General features: G+C 41.9%; 1 protein-coding gene and 1 long non-coding RNA gene across 6 annotated transcripts; both read left to right on the forward strand.

Moving 5' to 3' along the window:
* Nucleotides 1-992: 992 nt before the first annotated feature.
* On the forward strand, nucleotides 993-16,909 carry sec22c (SEC22 homolog C, vesicle trafficking protein). Its single transcript, XM_052517591.1, has 6 exons — nucleotides 993-1,183; nucleotides 6,721-6,932; nucleotides 9,352-9,515; nucleotides 13,094-13,125; nucleotides 13,956-14,102; nucleotides 14,669-16,909. The coding sequence occupies exons 2-6, from the start codon at nucleotides 6,751-6,753 to the stop codon at nucleotides 14,933-14,935; spliced, it is 792 nt and encodes a 263-aa protein (XP_052373551.1). The 5' UTR covers nucleotides 993-1,183; nucleotides 6,721-6,750; the 3' UTR covers nucleotides 14,936-16,909.
* On the forward strand, nucleotides 9,612-12,725 carry LOC127929608 (uncharacterized). 5 transcript variants are annotated; one of them, XR_008135423.1, is made up of 6 exons: nucleotides 9,621-9,742; nucleotides 9,788-9,877; nucleotides 10,478-11,293; nucleotides 11,494-11,596; nucleotides 11,872-12,008; nucleotides 12,089-12,725. It is a non-coding gene; the product is annotated as an uncharacterized LOC127929608 (long non-coding RNA). The 5 variants fall into 5 exon arrangements; XR_008135419.1 differs by having other exon boundaries at nucleotides 9,788-9,832; nucleotides 10,388-11,293; XR_008135422.1 differs by having other exon boundaries at nucleotides 9,612-9,877.
* Nucleotides 16,910-17,342: the final 433 nt, after the last annotated feature.

Raw genomic sequence — 17,342 nt, forward strand, 5'->3', positions numbered from 1 at the left:
AAAGGTACAATTTAAAAAATCTGCTCAGTTTAGATTATAATGGCGGCGCCATAGTGTTAATACAAAAAATAATAAATTTCTTACATATATAATTTCCTAATAATACTTCATTAGTTCAAGCATATGTTTTTATTACAGACATATGGCGTGTGGTGCCTGCATGAATTAACTAAAGTACACATTTTCTGCTTCCGTTCTGTTTTTACATGTCTAGTGATTAACTCCATGTTGACCCAGTCTGTACATTCCCGTGGATTCTGCTTAAGTTCTGTTTTTACATGTCCAACGGTTAACTCTTTGTTTATCCAGCTCTGTTCGTTCACCTGAGCTCAGCCTTTATTCTGTTTACACAAGTCTATTAATTAACCCTATGTTTTCTGTCTCAATACTTCAGGGAGAACAGTCTGGATACTGGAAAATCAACCATGGTCATGAATTTTCACCTACAAGTAGAGAGCTTGTGATTGAAAGAACCAGAATTTATCATGATGTTTTCTAATGTTTGTATTTGTCGGCTTTAGGCCGATGCATTTCACTTAGTCGAGGATGGAAGTTAGAGGCCTACTGCTGCATCTCTGAGTTTAACATTCATTTCTTTAGCCGCCAATGGACCACAGTGTATCAATGTGTCCTTATGGCAGAGGCTAGTGCTCTTGCCATAGTTACATTTTTACTTTTTGAATTTTATACTTTTTTTTACTTCTGATTTTTATGATTAACAACATGACAATGACTTTGAGAAACGAAAACGTTGTTATTGAAATGGATCATAACTGGCACACAGATCGGTAGAAAAGGTAGCACTACACAGCTGATTCAAATAATCAAAGCATGATGATGAGTTGGTCATTTAAATCAGCTGTGTACTGTTAGAGGGGACACAGGGCCGAGTTTGGGAAACTCTGGGAAGTTCCAACCCTAACCGTAAAGTTTATTGAGCTACTGTTTCTTTAAAAAAAAAAAAAAAAGAAGCGCGGAACCCGGAAAGAGATTTGTTTTCATCTTTACCCATAATGCTTAGCAAAATATTAAGAAAGCTAGTGGGTCTTTCAAAGTATTGGACAACAGTCTACTATAAATTACATGTACAGTAATTAGCAAAACACAACTAAAGTGTCTACTTTCATTCACATGTTGTATCACAACAATTAGAGATAAACAAAATGTACCGAAGAATGTTAAGGTAAGGTACACATAGTAGCTAGCTGCTAACGTTATTAGCCAGCCACGTTCGCAACAAGCAATGTTTATGTTCGCCACAGTGCGTTTATTTGTGTGATATGTATTCCTAAGATAATTATGGAGACCCGTGCATCTAAAGTCAATCACTCTTACTGAAAGTAAGGCTTGCTGCTGAACACATTGCTACTTTTAGACTCATATTTCACTGGTTGTGGCAATGAAACGTGCATTCAGCCATCGAACTAGTGTAGCTATTTGTTTGCAGGAAGGGCAAACCTTCGCCTGGAGACCCGACGTTGAGTTGTATTGGATTCAACGTCGGGCATAAATGAGCGTTTGGATCAGGAACGTTTCCTCAGACGACCTCTACGAGCCAGAATGTTGACATACAATTATTTTTAATTTACCGGTTGTCGGTGCGGTAGGTCTTTTTGCAGATAAGATGTGACGGATCTCCTCGTTTCAGTCTTATGTAGCAACATTTGAAGTGGTGTTTTTTTTATTTTTTACATTGGATAAAAGTAGAGACTAGAAAATGCTATCATACACTGCAATTGAGGAACAATGGGAAAGCAATTATGCTTTGAAAGTTGATCAACTTGTAACCCCACTTTTGAGAAAATGGCACCTGAATGTTTTGGTAAACCTATTGGAGGGCTCTTTGTCCACACTAGGGCTGTCCCGTACAACAACAAAACAATCTTGGTCTATCGAAAGTCATCTGTTCATGCGACCAATCTATTTCTCTAATATTTTAAACGTATTTTCCATACATAGACACGCCCTATGTATTAGCTGTAAATGAACTAGTGATATGTAATGGGGAATTGATGTAACTAACAATCAAATGTAAACAATTCGCACAATGAAGTTATGAAATAATAATGAATTTGCACAAATTGGCGGGAGAGTGCATTCTGGAGCGAGCAGTGCATTGTGCATCGGCAGGGTAGCCTAGTGGTTAGAGCGTTGGACTAGTAACCGAAAGGTTGCAAGTTTGAATCCCCGAGCTGACAAGGTACAAATCTGTCGTTCTGCCCCTGAACAGGCAGTTAACCCACTATTCCTAGGCAGTCATTGAAAATAAGAATTTGTTCTTAACTGACTTGCCTAGTTAAATAAAGGTTAAAAAAAAAAAAAAAAAACTGGGCTGGAGCGGAACAAAGTGGAAAATGTTAAGGGGTCTGAATACTTCCCGAATGTACCGTGTATATATATATATATATTTACTGCTCAACTAAAACTGTCTTGGTCCACCAACAGCCTAACAATCAACTAGTTGACTAATTGGGGTCAGCCCTATTCTACACGCATTCAGCATCGTTTACACCCTCTTATGAATTACACAGAAACCAAACGCTTGTGCGCCATCGTGCATGAATGTTTTGTCCCCCCACACGAAACGTGATCATGACACACAGGTTAAAATATCAAAACAAACTCTGAACCAATTATATTTATCTGGGGACAGGTCGAAAAGCATTAAACATTTATGGCAATTTAGCTAGTTTGTCCTGTTTAGCTAGCTTGCTGTTGCTAGCTAATTTGTCCTGGGTTATAAACATTGAGTTGTTGTTTTACCTGAAATGCACAAGGTCCTCTACTCTGCCAATTAATCCACACACAAAATGTTCAACTGAATCGTTACTAGTTATCTCTCTTCCTTCCAGGCTTTTTCTTCTCTTGACTTTATATTGCGATTGGCAACTTTCATAAATTAGGTGCAATTACCACCACCGACCTTGTTTGTCTTTCATTCACTCACGTGGGTATAACCACGTCGGTATCTGCTTCTATAAACCAATGAGGAGATTGGAGAGGCAGAACTTGCAGCGCATCTGCGTCACAAATAGAACTGACTTCTATTTTAGGCATTGGCATCACAGAAGCTCGTTGGCGCATGCAATAATTGAATAATGTAGATTTGTAAATGTATTTTGCGACGCCAGCGGTGTAGTCAGCCTGTTAGCCCCTCCCATCTCTTTAACATGTGAGGCTAAACAGAGTAGGGTGGTGTACTAAACCAATTATTTCAAGACTGAAGGCTGCTTTATACCTTGTCTATTGACATGTCTGTTGTAGAGGTCGACTGATTTTTAATAATCAATAGCGATTATTGGGGGACCAAAAAAAGCCGATACCGATTAATCGGACGATTTTATATATATATTTCTTTTTTAAATTAAAAAAATATATATATTTGTAATAATGACAATTACAACAATATTGAATGAACACTTTTATTTTAATATAATACATAAAATCTATTTAGTCTCAAATAACTAATGAAACATGTTCTATTTGGTTTAAATATATAACAAATTACAATGTAAACAAGCTAATGTTTAAGTTCCTTGCTCAGAACATGAGAACATATGAAAGCTGGTGGTTCAATATTCCCAGGTAAGAAGTTTTAGGTTAGTTATTGTAGGAATTATGACGCGTTGACTATTTCTCTCTATACCATTTGTATTTCATATACCTTTGACTATTGGATGTTCTTTTAGGCACTTTAGTATTGCCAGCATAGTCTCAGGAGTTGATAGTCTTGAAGTCATAAATAGCGCTGTACATCAACCATTGCTAAGAGCTGCTGGCAAACGCAGTAAAGTTTGAATGAACGCGTACGAGCCTGCTGCTGCCTACCACCACTAATGTGATATCTTAATCTAACTTTGGTGCTGGTCATGTTGTTCTTCAAGTCTCTGGTAAACACACACTATAGAAAATCAATGTTTATTTGTCACATGCACAGGATACAGAAGGTGAAATGGCTACTTGCATATGGGAGTCTTTTGTTTAGACATGCAGCTAGTTGCCTCCCGTGTGGCGCAGCGGTCTAAGGCACTGCGTCGATTTGTTTGAGGCGTCGCTGCGTAACTTGTTGCACTGCTTTACTTTATCTTGGCCAGGTCGCAGTTGTCAATGAGAACTTGTTCTCAACTGGCTTATCTGGTTAAATAAAGGTGAAATAAATAAACAAAACTACAGTCCTGAGTTTTATCCCAGGCTGTCTCACAGCTGGCCGTGACCGGGAGACAATTGGTCCAGCGTTGTCCAGGATAGGGGAGGGTTTGGCCGGCCGGGATTTTCTTGTCTCATCGCAATGCAGCGACTCCTTATGTCGGGCTAGGAGCCTACAAGCTGACTTCGGTCACCAGCTGGGCGGTGTTTCCTCTGACACATTGGTGCGGCTGGCTTCAAGGGTTAAGCGAGCAGCAGACCTGCCAACATGCATGTATTTAGCGTACCAGCTATGCAATTCTCTGTCCATGTACGTAGGTACGAGATTCATGTTAAAAGTACGCAGAAATGAAAAGGGCATGCTTTTATATATATATTTTTAAAAACATTTTAATAAAAAATAAATCCACTGAGTAAATGTAACATCCCGATTCTCGAACTTCAGCACATGTTTTCTGCCCCTCGTCCTGTTTGTTGTGATGCTGAATTTGTCGACTGTCAGGTAAACACATGGACAAATCCCTTTTTGACTCCATGTGTTGTGCAAAGGTAAACACATTTGTTTCTAGCTAACATTAGAGAACATTAGATGGACATTCAGTGGGCTCTAAAGTGCCAGCAGTTCACTCGCATTTGCTAGTGAATGAAATTAAATGCACATGTGAAAAATAACTGGTCGCATTTGTGCAGTGAGATATGCATTTAATTCGGCTTCCCATTAGTTGTATTTTTCCCTGTAACATTACAAGGATCACGCAACCTCAGATTGTAACTGTAATTATGATTCACGTCACAAAAAGCATTACAAAGTATAATCAGAAATAAATATACACATCTTCGCATTAAATGGAGTCGTGAGTTTAGAAGACTGAGGGATGGGAGAATGAATGAGTGTCCGGTATTAGCTATAGAAGCAATGCATCTAAAATGCCTTTGAACTAGATTTGAGATTTTATACATTTCGAAAATCTGAAATTATGTTAGCACTGCAAAGAAATACAATGGGCACCTTTTACATAGGTTGAAACACTAGTGAACAGTGTTCAGATTCCCTGTAGCCTACCGAACAGCGGTCAGATTCTTTTTGCGGTAGCCTACTTAAGCATTGTGTAGCCAGTTTGCGCTCTGTGTTCACATGATCGTTGTTTTTGTTTTTATGTTTTCAAAATGATTTTGCTTTTAGTGTTGATTAGGAACCGTGTCTAAAACGCCAATACTTGTGAGCTGGCCCTGGTGATTGGCCCTGGTGATTGGCCCTGTTTGAGAGGTGACAAGTGTTCCTCTACTATGGAAACTTGGGGGCATGTGCTGAGAAAAATGTTATAGATAATTATCTCCATGTTTGTTATCATCATCTGCTCATCTTATCACTCCAGTGTTAATCTGATAAATTGTAATTACTTTGCTACTATGGCCTATTTATTGCCTTACCACCTCACGCCATTTGCACACACTGTACATAGACTTTCTTTTTTCCCGCTTGTTTATTCCATGTGTAACTCTGTGTTGTTTGTCGCACTGCTTTGTTTTATCTTGGCCAGGTCGCAGTTGTAAATGAGAACTTGTTCTCAACTAGTTTACCTGGTTAATCAAGGTGAAAGAAAAATGTTTCCATTTAGAGTATTTAGTTAGCAGCCTCCATGGACATTTGCTATTACTTGTGCTAATTTTGTTAGCATTCTGGTAATCGAGGCTCAATTGGCTTTTTTTCCAATCCCGAGCTGAGAGCGGCACGGTATAACGATAGGAAAACGCACAACCCTAAAACACGTGCATGAGCTTGGCAGGTGTGCATGTGTTTTCATTGTGTGCATGCTTCACATCATAGAAACCTGAATGTTCTATCAGCACTTTGGAATGTAGACATAAGTATACTGAACCTTAGATGGCCCTACTGGTAGCTAGCTAAATTAGGTCAACAAGCAAGGAAGATTACAGGGATTTCCCTTGTTTTTGTTCATTTAAGACTCCATCACAGGAAATGGCAGTTACGGGTGTTAAAAAAAAATGTAAAAATGAGTCCATAGAGAGGCTGAGACGCCTTGCCTTAATCATCAGCACCACCTTGTAAAAGAAAACATGTTGAAACCATCATGAGCCCTGTTTGCCATCATTCTGCCATATATTACACTAGCTAGCTAACTGTTAGCCTACTACTGAGCTGATGCACCACCTAGTGACTGACAACTGGCTAGCTAACTGTTAGCCTACTACTACTACTACTACTGAGCTGATGCACCACCTAGTGACTGACAACTGGCTAGCTAACTGTTAGCAGCTAACTGTTAGCCTACTACTACTACTACTACTACTACTGAGCTGATGCACCACCTAGTGACTGACAACTGGCTAGCTAACTGTTAGCAGCTAACTGTTAGCCTACTACTACTACTACTGAGCTGATGTTACTACTACTACTACTGAGCTCCATGTTTGGTTCCTAATGAATACACCCCTGACTGCGGTACTGACTTCATACCAGATGTCTCAGTTGTAATGGAGTCTCCTGGCCTGCCCTGTCCTCTGTGTTTTGTATTGCGCTGTGCTAAATGTTTTCCTGTGACGTCGTTGCAGGCTATGTGAACCCAGTGGCCTGTGTGGACTATGTCTCTGATCCTGTTTACCCTGGTGGTGCGGGTCAGGGATGGTCTGCCTCTCTCAGCCTCCACTGACTTCCAACACAACCCAGAGCTGCAGGAGAGGAAGCAGCAGCTACGGACCATCTCCAAGGCCCTCAGCCTGTTCCCTGACAGAGGGGTGGTCAAGGGCCATGACCTCAATATATGGTAAGATATATCTTTTTTTATAGTATATACTATACCTGGTGTGTAAGTGTGTGTGTGTGTGTGTGTGTGTGTGTGTGTGCAAGTATAAATGTGTGTGTATATATCTATGTGTATAGATAGATATGTGTATAGATAGATATGTGTATAGATAGATATGTGTATAGAGAGATATGTGTAGAGAGAGATATGTGTAGAGAGAGAGATATGTGTAGAGAGAGAGATATGTGTAGAGAGATAGATATGTGTAGAGAGAGAGATATGTGTAGAGAGATAGATATGTGTAGAGAGAGAGATGTGTAGAGAGATAGATGTGTAGAGATAGATGTGTAGAGAGAGAGATGTGTAGAGATAGATATGTGTAGAGAGATAGATATTTAGAGTAATAGATAGATATGTGTAGAGAGATAGATATGTGTAGAGAGATAGATATGTGTAGAGAGATAGATATGTGTAGAGTAATAGATATTTAGAGTAATAGATAGATATGTGTATAGATAGATATGTAGGTAGAGAGATAGATGTGTATAGATAGATGTATATATACATATTAAGGACACACACACTTCAGAAAGTATTCACACCCCTAACTTTTACAACATTTTGTTACAACCTGAATTTAAAATGATTTATATTGAGATTGTTTGGTCACTGGCCTTCACACAATACCCCATAATGTCAGTGGAACTATGTTTATACCCCATAATGTCAGTGGAACTATGTTTATACCCCATAATGTCAGTGGAACTATGTTTATACCCCATAATGTCAGTGGAACTATGTTTATACCCCATAATGTCAGTGGAACTATGTTTATACCCCATAATGTCAGTGGAACTATGTTTATACCCCATAATGTCAGTGGAACTATGTTTATACCCCATAATGTCAGTGGAACTATGTTTTTACCCCATAATGTCAGTGGAACTATGTTTATACCCCATAATGTCAGTGGAACTATGTTTATACCCCATAATGTCAGTGGAACTATGTTTATACCCCATAATGTCAGTGGAACTATGTTTATACCCCATAATGTCAGTGGAACTATGTTTATACCCCATAATGTCAGTGGAACTATGTTTATACCCCATAATGTCAGTGGAACTATGTTTATACCCCATAATGTCAGTGGAACTATGTTTTTACCCCATAATGTCAGTGGAACTATGTTTTTACCCCATAATGTCAGTGGAACTATGTTTATACCCCATAATGTCAGTGGAACTATGTTTTTACCCCATAATGTCAGTGGAACTATGTTTATAGCCCATAATGTCAGTGGAACTATGTTTATACCCCATAATGTCAGTGGAACTATGTTTTTACCCCATAATGTCAGTGGAACTATGTTTATGTGGGATAAAATGGAGGATGGATAAACATTGTAGTTACTCCACAATACTAACCTAATTGACAGAGTGAAAAGAAGGAAGCCTGTACAGAATAACAAATATTCCAAAACATGCATCCTGTTTGCAACGAGTCACTAAAGTTATACTGTAAAAAAACATCTGGCAAATCCAATACAACACCATCAAGACTTGAAATTAGATGTCTAGACATGATCAACAAACAGTTTGACGGAGCTTGAAGAATCTTGAAAAGGTTAATAGGTAAATGTTGCACAATCCTGGTGTGGAAATGTCATCGACATTCCCAAAAAGACTCACGGCTGTAGTTGCTACGAAAGGTGCTTCTACAAAGTATTGACCCAGGGGTGTGAATACTTATGTAAATTGGATTTCTGTATGAGTCAATACATGTTAGAATAACCTTTGGAAGTGATTTAAAGCTGTATTTCTGGGTAAGCCACACCTAGATTTGTACAATATTTGCACATTATTGTTAAACTGATTTAAGCTCTGGCAAGTTGGTAGATGATCATTGCTCGACAGCCATTTTTTCAGTCCTGCCATAGATTTTAAAGCTGATTTCAGTCCAAACTGTAACTAGACCACTCAGGAACTTTCAACTACTCCAGTGTAGATTTGGCTTTGTACTTAAGGTTACTGTCCTGCTGAAAGGCGAATAACGATGCAGCCACATGCTTGAAAATATCAAAAGAAAAACATAATTCCACGTTGACATTATGGTGTGTGTGTGTGTGTGTGGTCACTGGCCTACACACAATCTCAATGTAATCCATTTTAAATTCAGGCTGTAACACAAAATGTGTTTAAGTCAAGGGGTGTGAATACTTTCTGAAGACACTGTACCTCAACAGAGAGTAAGGACATTGGAAAGAGAAAGTTGCGCAGGGAAGATTAGACGTTAAACAGAATTGGTTAAACAGATCAGAAACCAGTCTCCACATTTTGAAAGGATTCAGAAACTGTCCTGCTGCATACTGTGGGCAAGCTGTGCCCAGCTGTTTGTTCACTACCCCCCCCCAACTCCCCTCCTTTCCTCCTCCCTCTAGTTTCCTCTCCAGTGAGGGCGTATCCTACATGAGCGTATGTGACGCCAGGCTCCCTGCAGCCATGGCCTTCTGTTTTCTAGAGGACCTGCGCTGGGAGTTCACAGCTCATATGGACAGCGCCAAGGTTGCCCTGGCAGCCAGGCCGTACCCCTTTCTGGAGTTCGGTATGTAGAAGAGGGAGAGGGGTGGTGGAGGGTTGAGAAGTGTGGAGGTTTAGACAACCCTGTTCCTGTAGTATCACAGGACCCTAGAGCAGGGGTAGACAACCCTGTTCCTGTAGTACCACAGGACCCTGGAGCAGGGGTAGACAACCCTGTTCCTGTAGTACCACAGGACCCTAGAGCAGGTGTAGACAACCCTGTTCCTGTAGTACCACAGGACCCTAGAGCAGGTGTAGACAACCCTGGTCCTGTAGTACCACAGGACCCTAGAGCAGGGGTAGACAACCCTGTTCCTGTAGTACCACAGGACCCTAGAGCAGGTGTAGACAACCCTGTTCCTGTAGTACCACAGGACCCTAGAGCAGGTGTAGACAACCCTGTTCCTGTAGTACCACAGGACCCTAGAGCAGGGGTAGACAACCCTGTTCCTGTAGTACATTTACATTTAAGTCATTTAGCAGATGCTCTTATCCAGAGCGACTTTCAAAAACTAGTACCACAGGACCCTAGAGCAGGGGTAGACAACCCTGTTCCTGTAGTACCACAGGACCCTAGAGCAGGGGTAGACAACCCTGTTCCTGTAGTACCACAGGACCCTAGAGCAGGAGTAGACAACCCTGTTCCTGTAGTACCACAGGACCCTAGAGCAGGAGTAGACAACCCTGTTCCTGTAGTACCACAGGACCCTAGAGCAGGAGTAGACAACCCTGTTCCTGTAGTACCACAGGACCCTAGAGCAGGGTAGACAACCCTGTTCCTGTAGTACCACAGGACCCTAGAGCAGGGGGTAGACAACCCTGTTCCTGTAGTACCACAGGACCCTAGAGCAGGTGTAGACAACCCTGTTCCTGTAGTACCACAGGACCCTAGAGCAGGAGTAGACAACCCTGTTCCTGTAGTACCACAGGACCCTAGAGCAGGAGTAGACAACCCTGTTCCTGTAGTACCACAGGACCCTAGAGCAGGGGTAGACAACCCTGTTCCTGTAGTACCACAGGACCCTAGAGCAGGGGTAGACAACCCTGTTCCTGTAGTACCACAGGACCCTAGAGCAGGAGTAGACAACCCTGTTCCTGTAGTACCACAGGACCCTAGAGCAGGAGTAGACAACCCTGTTCCTGTAGTACCACAGGACCCTAGAGCAGGGGTAGACAACCCTGTTCCTGTAGTACCACAGGACCCTAGAGCAGGAGTAGACAACCCTGTTCCTGTAGTACCACAGGACCCTAGAGCAGGTGTAGACAACCCTGTTCCTGTAGTACCACAGGACCCTAGAGCAGGAGTAGACAACCCTGTTCCTGTAGTACCACAGGACCCTAGAGCAGGTGTAGACAACCCTGTTCCTGTAGTACCCCAGGACCCTAGAGCAGGGGTAGACAACCCTGTTCCTGTAGTACCACAGGACCCTAGAGCAGGGGTAGACAACCCTGTTCCTGTAGTACCACAGGACCCTAGAGCAGGGGTAGACAACCCTGTTCCTGTAGTACCACAGGACCCTAGAGCAGGGGTAGACAACCCTGTTCCTGTAGTGCTGCAGGTACTGCAGGATTTTGTTCCAACTAGGCACCACACCTGACCAACTGAGCTGTTTGATCAATTCAGGGATTGCCTAAGTTCAACACGTCTGGTCTTCCAGGTTAGATAAATCAAAACAAGGGTTGCCTACCCCTGGACAGGAGCCTTGGTGCTACAGTCCAGCAGGAAGCCTAGTGGTTAGAGCCTTGGTGCTACAGTCCAGCAGGTAGCCTAGTGGTTAGAGCCTTGGTGCTACAGTCCAGCAGGTAGCCTAGTGGTTAGAGCCTTGGTGCTACAGTCCAGCAGGAAGCCTAGTAGTTAGAGCCTTGGTGCTACAGTCCAGCAGGTAGCCTAGTGGTTAGAGCCTTGGTGCTACAGTCCAGCAGGTAGCCTAGTGGTTAGAGCCTTGGTGCTACAGTCCAGCAAGTAGCCTAGTGGTTAGAGCCTTGGTGCTACAGTCCAGCAGGTAGCCTAGTGGTTAGAGCCTTGGTGCTACAGTCCAGCAGGTAGCCTAGTGGTTAGAGCCTTGGTGCTACAGTCCAGCAGGTAGCCTAGTGGTTAGAGCCTTGGTGCTACAGTCCAGCAGGTAGCCTAGAGGTTAGAGCCTTGGTGCTACAGTCCAGCAGGTAGCCTAGTGGTTAGAGCCCTGGTGCTACAGTCCAGCAGGTAGCCTAGTGGTTAGAGACCCTGTTCCTTGGTGCTACAGTCCAGCAGGTAGCCTAGTGATTTTGGTGCTACAGTCCAGCAGGTAGCCTAGTGGAGAGCCTTGGTGCTACAGTCCAGCAGGAAGCCTAGTGGTTAGATGGTGCTACAGTTCAGCAGGTAGCCTAGTGGTTAGAGCCAGGTGCTACAGTCCAGCAGGTAGCCTAGTGGTTAGAGCCTTGGTGCTACAGTCCAGCAGGTAGCCTAGTGGTTAGAGCCTTGGTGCTACAGTCCAGCAGGTAGCCTAGTGGTTAGAGCCTTGGTGCTACAGTCCAGCAGGTAGCCTAGTGGTTAGAGCCTTGGTGCTACAGTCCAGCAGGAAGCCTAGTGGTTAGAGCCTTGGTGCTACAGTCCAGCAGGTAGCCTAGTGGTTAGAGCCTTGGTGCTACAGTCCAGCAGGTAGCCTAGTGGTTAGAGCCTTGGTGCTACAGTCCAGCAGGTAGCCTAGTGGTTAGAGCCTTGGTGCTACAGTCCAGCAGGTAGCCTAGTGGTTAGAGCCTTGGTGCTACAGTCCAGCAGGTAGCCTAGTGGTTAGAGCCTTGGTGCTACAGTCCAGCAGGTAGCCTAGTGGTTAGAGCCTTGGTGCTACAGTCCAGCAGGTAGCCTAGTGGTTAGAGCCTTGGTGCTACAGTCCAGCAGGTAGCCTAGTGGTTAGAGCCTTGGTGCTCTAACTAACATTAATATGAATTGAACAGAGGTCATCTGAAGTTCATCAAAATATTTGATTTATCCCATGAGGCAGGCAGGAGTCCAGATACTTAAAAACGGCATACAATATCATTGCTGCAGTAGCAGTATAATTAGAAGATATTATATTATATTATATTAGACAACAGCATAGTCTGGCTGCAGTAGCAGTATAATTAGAATATATTATATTATACTGTATAAGACAATAGCATAGTCTGGCTGCAGTAGCAGTATAATTAGAATATATTATATAAGACAACAGCATAGTCTGGCTGCAGTAGCAGTATAATTAGAAGGTTAATATTCTATTCTATTAGACAACAGCATAGCCTGGCTACAGTAGCAGTATAATTAGAAGATATTATATTATATAAGACAACAGCATAGCCTGGCTGCAGTAGCAGTATAATTAGAAGATATTATATTATATAAGACAACAGCATAGCCTGCCTGCAGTAGCAGTATAATTAGAAGATATTATATTATATAAGACAACAGCATAGCCTGGCTGCAGTAGCAGTATAATTAGAAGATATTATATTATATAAGACAACAGCATAGCCTGGCTGCAGCAACAGTATAACTAGAAGGGTTAATATTCTATTCTATTAGACAACAGCATAGTCTGGCTGCAGCAACAGTATAACTAGAAGGTTAATATTCTATTCTATTAGACAACAGCATAGCCTGGCTGCAGCAACAGTATAACTAGAAGGTTAATATTATATTCTATTAGACAACAGCATAGCCTGGCTGCAGCAACAGTATAACCAGAGGGTGGACTGGAGGTCACTCTGACCAGCATAGCCTGATCCTGCAGTCAGCCAAGCAGTATAATTAACCAAGATCAATTATTATTCTATGAAGACAACAGCATAGCCTGGCTGCAGTTCACCTCATAAGTACACCTTCCAGTATAATTAGAAGGTTAATATTCTATATTATTAAGACAACAGCATAGCCTGGCTGCAGCAACAGTATAACTAGAAGACACCTTCCAGGTTAATATTCTATTCTATTAGACAACAGCATAGTACACTGGCTGCAGCAACAGTATAACTAGAAGGTTAATATTATATTCTATTAGACAACAGCATAGCCTGGCTGCAGCAACAGTATAACTAGAAGGTTAATATTCTATTCTATTAGACAACAGCATAGCCTGGCTGCAGCAACAGTATAACCAGAGTACACTATTCTATTAAACACAGGAAGACACCTTGGTACACTATTCTATTAAACACAGCGCTGGAGGTCACTATTAAACACAGAAGACACCTTGTACACTATTCTATTAAACCGAGGTAAACACAGGAGGATCTGAAAACCCGACACCTTCCAGGTACCTATTTGCAGATCCTCACTCTGGATTGAGGTGGAGTTTACCACACGGCTCAGCCAATGGCCACGTACACTATTCTATTGAAGAACAACTTTCTGAACCTTCCAGGTACCTTCCAGAATCCTCAGGTACACTATTCTATTAAACCAGAGATCAATGTTGCACTGTATTACTTCAGTTAAACGTTGCTTGATCCTGTGTTGTGTTGCATCGGTCCTCCAGGTCAGAACCAGAGGTTGGAGCCAGTGACCGCCCCAGGAATCCTCTCTCTGGTCCTCAACATCATGTGTTCTTCTCTGAACCTCATCAGGGGAGTTCACCTCATAGAGTACACCTTCCAGGTACACTATTCTATTAAACACAGAGAAGACACCTTCCAGGTACACTATTCTATTAAACACAGAGAAGACACCTTCCAGGTACACTATTCTATTAAACACAGAGAAGACACCTTCCAGGTACACTATTCTATTAAACACAGAGAAGACACCTTCCAGGTACACTATTCTATTAAACACAGAGAAGACACCTTCCAGGTACACTATTCTATTAAACACAGAGAAGACACCTTCCAGGTACACTATTCTATTAAACACAGAAGACACCTTTACACTATTCTATTAAACACAGAGAAGACACCTTCCAGGTACACTATTCTATTAAACACAGAGAAGACACCTTCCAGGTACACTATTCTATTAAACACAGAGAAGACACCTTCCAGGTACACTATTCTATTAAACACAGAGAAGACACCTTCCAGGTACACTATTCTATTTAGAGATGTCTAATTCAACTTGGCTGATCATGTCTTATATTCTGCCAATGTTGTAGTCCGCTCATAAAGACCCTCTGTCTGTCAATGTGAACACTGTGTTCTATGGTTCTTATGTCCTGTTTGCTACAGGATGATTATGAAGGAATCTGGAACGTGGTGGCGTTTCTGCTGGCGTTCCTGTGCTGTGTCGGTCAGTGTCACCTGTATCTGTTCCACTCTTCTCTGAAGAGGGTCAAGTCCCTGACACTGCTGAGTGTGGTTGTGGTCTGTAACTGCTTCCTGTTTGGTCTGAGGAACGTCTGGCAGCTGCTGTTCCACCTGGCGGTGGCTGTCCTCGTCACCCTCCTCACCCTCAACCGGAAACTACACGACAGAACCAATGACTGCGGGGTCTGAAAGAGGGGGGACCAGTTAGTGCGTAGCACCATCGCAATAGGCTAAGGGGATCCAACCCAGACAGACGTCTCCTATCATGTCCAGTGGGATATTTACATTGTTTTGTTTGTATAAGGATAATTTGTTGCTTTATTTCCATGTTTATTTGCACTGCGTTTACGTAGCGTCCCAGGCAGGTTTGAGGAGTAGTGGAGGTCCTAGCCAGGGGGTGTGGTGTTGGATGGTCCTCAAATCGTCTTTTAGAAATTAATTCCAGATGAAGACAATAGTTTTGAACAAATTACTTGAATGATATGAATTTGTAATACTGACTGTCTAATTAAAGGGCATCCGTGTGACATTAGACTATAGCCAGTCAGACAGTAGGTCTACATTGGACAAGGTAATTGAGATGACATCATCAGTGACATAAAGAACACTCACTGTCCAATCAGACCACTGCTGTAGCTCAGTAAGTGATAATCAACTACCAGTCTGATTCTCCAGGGTCTAAATGCAGCTAGTCTCATAGGAAATGTACTGTGCTTTCAATTCAATTTGATTTATTGCTTTCTATTGCATTCTGTAGAATTGACCAATCAAAATGTCTCACCAAAGTATGTTCTGTTGTTTATGCAGAAAGCTGCCCAAGCAGGAGGTGCTTGCCATATCCCTCTAGTTTTACAACCACAACACCAGGTGTTATTGCTCTTCATGGTGGTCAGTAATTGAGGAGTTAATATATATTTTTTAGATCATGGTTTTATACTTTACATGGCTAAGTAAGGTATTATATTATCAATATAATGTATCTAATTTGTTGTTCAAGAAGGCTGTTGGTAATAGTATGTTGCTTGGTAACAATGGTTGTAGTTTATTTTTTCTTTCTTATATCTAAAACATTTGGAAATCATAAGTTAAAATGAATACAGAAACGTTTTATATTGTGTAGTATAATAGATTTTGTAACACCGTAATAATGTAGTGACAGTGTATGTTGCTTTTTGTAGTCCTAAAACGATAGGTCGATTTATGCTTTTGGGGCTTCTGAGTGGCGCAGCGGTCTAAGGCGCTGCATCTCAGTGCTAGAGGCGTCACTACAGACCCTGGTTTGATTCCAGGCTGTATCACAACCGGCCGTGATTGGGAGACCCATAGGGCGGCGCACAATTGGCCCAGCGTCGTCCGGGTTTGGCCGGTGGTAGGCTGTCATTGTAAATAAGAATTTGTTCTTAACTGACTTGCCTAGTTAAATTTAAAAAATATATAGATGTGATTTGGGCTCCTTCCAGTCTGCGATATTTCTCATGTCTAGTCTAAGGGCCCTGTTCATGTTTTTACAGTTGTATAGTAATCTGGTAACTAAGAAATATAATTAATTTCAGCAGAATTTGAGCTGAAAATACACATTTGGAAGAAACTATTTACTGCTTTTTCTATGATTGAGAGACAGTTTGAATACAAATTGTGAATTGAAGATTCATACCCGCTCTACTGAAATGAACCAATCTTGGTGATGTGTAGATATGTGTTCCTCAAGCACCTGAGCACTGGTAACGGAATGTCCAATAGTTTTAGATTCAAGACCAGTGAGTTTGCACTACGGTTGGCTTGTTTAGTGTTAACTACTGAACTCATCTGGTTGAGGGAACAATGTGGGGGTTGCAGGAAGACCCCCCCCAGGTTAAGCTGCTGTAACTGATACACCAATATGTTGAATTAATTGTTTGTATAATTGAGTTTTGTTCTGTGTAATGATGGCTGCTTTAATGTCAAGGAGTCCTTTACAGTTGACTTAAATTGTCAATTGAAGTGGGGGAGAGAGAGCGTGTTAACGTTTCAGTCTACAAGGGGTAACATTCAGGCCCTCCTTTTCAAAGTGTTGGGTGTCTTTCATCACCGAAATTGATTAGAGCTACCTGTATTAACACATGGTTTACCTGTTGTGTGGTTTGTATTTTCTACAGTAAAATAAACCACTGTCTGAAAGGTGCAGTAATCTGTTTGACCAAATGAATGATGTTGATTGTTGCCATAAACGTTCTAAAGTATGATGACATTTCAAATCAACCCATGTTCAAATCCTGTCTTATTTATAAACTGCAGTGCTTTGCTATGAACAACATCCAGCATGTAGTTAACAGAAGAACACCTTTACCTCGTTTATCCAGCATGTAGCGAACTGAAGAACACCTTTACCTCGTTTATCCAGCATGTAGCGAACTGAAGAACACCTTTACCTCGTTTATCCAGCATGTAGCGAACTGAAGAACACCTTTACCTCGTTTATCCAGCATGTAGCGAACTGAAGAACACCTTTACCTCGTTTATCCAGAATGCAGCGAACTGAAGAACACCTTTACCTCGTTTATCCAGCATGTAGCGAACTGAAGAACATGTTTACCTCATTCATCCAGCATGTAGCGAA

This window comes from Oncorhynchus keta, unplaced genomic scaffold (genome assembly GCF_023373465.1).
Source record: "Oncorhynchus keta strain PuntledgeMale-10-30-2019 unplaced genomic scaffold, Oket_V2 Un_scaffold_8670_pilon_pilon, whole genome shotgun sequence".
Taxonomy (NCBI): domain Eukaryota; kingdom Metazoa; phylum Chordata; class Actinopteri; order Salmoniformes; family Salmonidae; genus Oncorhynchus; species Oncorhynchus keta.